Here is a 2,733-nt window from a genome sequence, read left to right as displayed (position 1 = left end):
AGGAAAAGCGACAGGGGGCAGGGGGGGGGGAGGGCGAAGACAAAAAAGAAGCAACCGCCACCGACAGGCCCACGTACCGAGAGGTTCAGCGAGAAGGACCGGACCTGCTGCACACGCCGCTTGCCGGTCAGATTCTCCGGGCGCAGGGGCGGCAGCGCCGGATCGAAGTAGTACCCCGGCGAGGCGGCCTGCCCGTCGGCCAGCGGCATGGCCGCCAGCCCCCCGGCCGGGCCTTCAACCGCCTCGACGAAATTCTCATCGTCGGAGTCCGAGTCGTCGAAGCCCAGGTCCGCGTCATCTTGGCTCATGTCCCCAGGAGCCGAATCGTCATCCTCAATGTCCCCCGAGGGATCTATCCCGTCAGACTGGTGAGCCGAGGTGGCGGCGGCGGTGACGGCGGCGGTGACGGCGGCGGTTGGCGACACAGCGCCGGTGACGGCCGACGCCGTGGCATCCTTTCGACCGGCCGACCCGCGGTCAAGTGGCACGTCTAGGCGGCGGACCGTGCGCTCGAAAAGAATCCCCGAGATGTCATACACCCGACAGGGGAAGCCATTTTGCAGGACATAATGCGGCTCGGCGTCGCTGGCCGGCCCGACCACCACTCGGCCGCCGGCCCCACGGAACCCACGAAACCACCCGCCAATCCGGCTGGCCATGCCCACTCGCGGGGGGCGCTCCACACAGGTCCACTGGTTCAGCAGGACCCGCGTGCAGGTGCGCTTCTTCCCCCGCAGCCGCCGGAGGTTCGTGCTGAAGATGTTGTTGTTTCGGAGCCGGTCCCGCTCGAGGTCCTCGAAATCCGGCAGCCGGGTGATGATTTGCTTGTCATGATCCACAAAGACGATGGAATTGCTGAATTGCGACCTCAAGCAAATGGACGTGTCGCAATGGGCAACTACCAGCCGGTGGCCCGTTCGGCGGGGGGGGGGGGGGGGGGGGGGGGGGGCGTGCGCGGATGGCGTGATGGCGCAGGGGGGGGAGGGGGAGGAGGGAGTGAGCCCGGCGCTGCAAATGCGGGAGGGGCGCAAAAAAGAAAAAAGGACCCAGCAGAAGGACCCGGCACGGAAGAGACAAAGGTCAAAGAGGAACAAACAACAGCGAGCCCGAGCCAGCCATGTCCCACACGCACTGACAATCGGATTGTCACTGTCCAGCACCGAATCGTCGCAATTGCCCAAGATGAAGAGACTCACATTGCCCCGCTCAACCGAATCGCCGGAAATGATGTTGCTGGCCGACACATTCAACCCGATGGCTGTCATGTCAATGCGCAGGGCCGAACCGATCTTCGTCAGGCGCAGGGTATCGCGCGGCGTCAGGCGGCCAAGCAGCGGCACGTGGGTCTTGAGGAGCCTGTGACGAGGGGAGAGAGAGAGAGAGGGGGGGGAGGGGGGGGGGGGAGGAAAGGAGGGAAGGAAAGGGGCAGGGAGTACGTGTCAGGAGCAGGCAAATGGTCGGGGGAAAGGGGGAAAAGGAAAAACAAACAGAGAGAGGCCCGGTGGAAGGGGGCACTCAAAAGGGGAGAGGACGGGGAAGGAGTTGTGGCGAGCCAAAAAAGAGAGGGACAAGCATACCAGTCGATCTCCACGGTGAAGTCCGGGATCTGGACAAACGGGTCATCGTCAGTGGCAATCGGGACACCACAGGGGAAGAGGGAGAGAGAGAGAGAGAAACGAAAAGAGAGAGGCCCAAGATCAGCCGCGCACGTCGGACATTTGGCTGATGAGATTCCGGATGGCCGGCGAGATCGGCATCGACCGGCCGCCGATCTTCTTGAAGCGGTGCTCCAGAATTCGACTCAAAGCATTGACATTATCCTGGCAAATGGCCTCGCTAAGGGGGGACCAGCCGTCCGGACATCTTTGAGCCATGTCCCGCGGTAGCCAGGAGGGAAGGAGGGCACCAAAAGGGAGGGAGTGTGTTTGCGCGCGCACGTGTGTGTGTGTGTGTGTGTGTGTGTGAGTGTGTGTAAGAGGGAGGGAGCAAGCAGGATGGCTGGCATGTCTTGAGAAATAGGACACCCAAAGGCAGGGCAAGGAAAGAGCGGTCCACAGGCCAGGCCACGCACTTGACCCGGGTCTCCGGGCTGCTCTGGCTGAACAGGGCAAAGAGACACTCCTCCCGATCGGGCAAGAGAACACACAGGTGCAGGGGGGTATACCCACGGAGATCGGGCTCGTCGATCCCCCCCGGGTCTTGGGGCTTGACGCCGCTGAGGATGGGCACCGGGCGACCCAACGGCAAGAGGGAGGAGGAGAAAGGGGGAAAGGGTGAGAAAGACAAGCGAGCGGAGACCCGGAGAGACAGGGAGGGACCCGGGCGTCGGGAAGACAAAGTCCCGAGAGCATGGCCCGAGGGCATGAACGCACCGGACACGAAGCAGGGTGATCATCGACCGGAGTGCCGTCACATTGTTGTCCCAGATGGCACTGTGAAGAGGGTACCGGCATCGGGCGGCTGCCGGTACCGATGACGACACTGACAGCTGGACACAGTAGTCCGGGTGCATTGGTAGCCGGAGGGAGGGGGTGCGCGCGCACACGCGCACAAAGAAGGCGGGAGGCTCGGCCTGGAAGTTGACGAGACAGGAACAGTAGCAAAGGCAGGGGAGAGGGGCCGGGAACAGGGAAGGTGTGGCAACGGGGGGCGGGGGGGGGGGGGGGGGAGAGGGAGAGCCGGGAAGGAAAGGGGGAGAAGACAAAGCCAGGCGGAGGGCCAGCAAGAAGGAGA

At 63.6% G+C, this 2,733-nt stretch overlaps 1 protein-coding gene across 1 annotated transcript in view; it reads right to left on the bottom strand.

Moving 5' to 3' along the window:
* The window catches only part of H696_03165 (hypothetical protein), a 3,648-nt gene extending 999 nt beyond the window's left edge, over positions 1–2,649 (bottom strand). Inside the window, exons 1-6 of the mRNA XM_009497055.1 lie at positions 2,373–2,649; positions 2,072–2,215; positions 1,710–1,863; positions 1,578–1,606; positions 1,133–1,356; positions 78–898 (exon numbers count right to left, since the gene is read on the bottom strand). Of these exons, the coding sequence (XP_009495330.1) occupies positions 78–898; positions 1,133–1,356; positions 1,578–1,606; positions 1,710–1,863; positions 2,072–2,215; positions 2,373–2,512 (1,512 nt within the window). The 5' untranslated portion in view covers positions 2,513–2,649. The remainder of the gene's footprint in view (positions 1–77; positions 899–1,132; positions 1,357–1,577; positions 1,607–1,709; positions 1,864–2,071; positions 2,216–2,372) is intronic.
* Between the last annotated feature and the right edge of the window lie 84 nt (positions 2,650–2,733).

The sequence above is a fragment of the Fonticula alba genome (assembly GCF_000388065.1).
Source record: "Fonticula alba strain ATCC 38817 unplaced genomic scaffold supercont2.4, whole genome shotgun sequence".
In the NCBI taxonomy this organism is placed as follows: domain Eukaryota; order Rotosphaerida; family Fonticulaceae; genus Fonticula; species Fonticula alba.
Note: the sequence above shows the minus strand (reverse complement) of the source record. Positions and strands in the feature narration are given on the sequence as shown.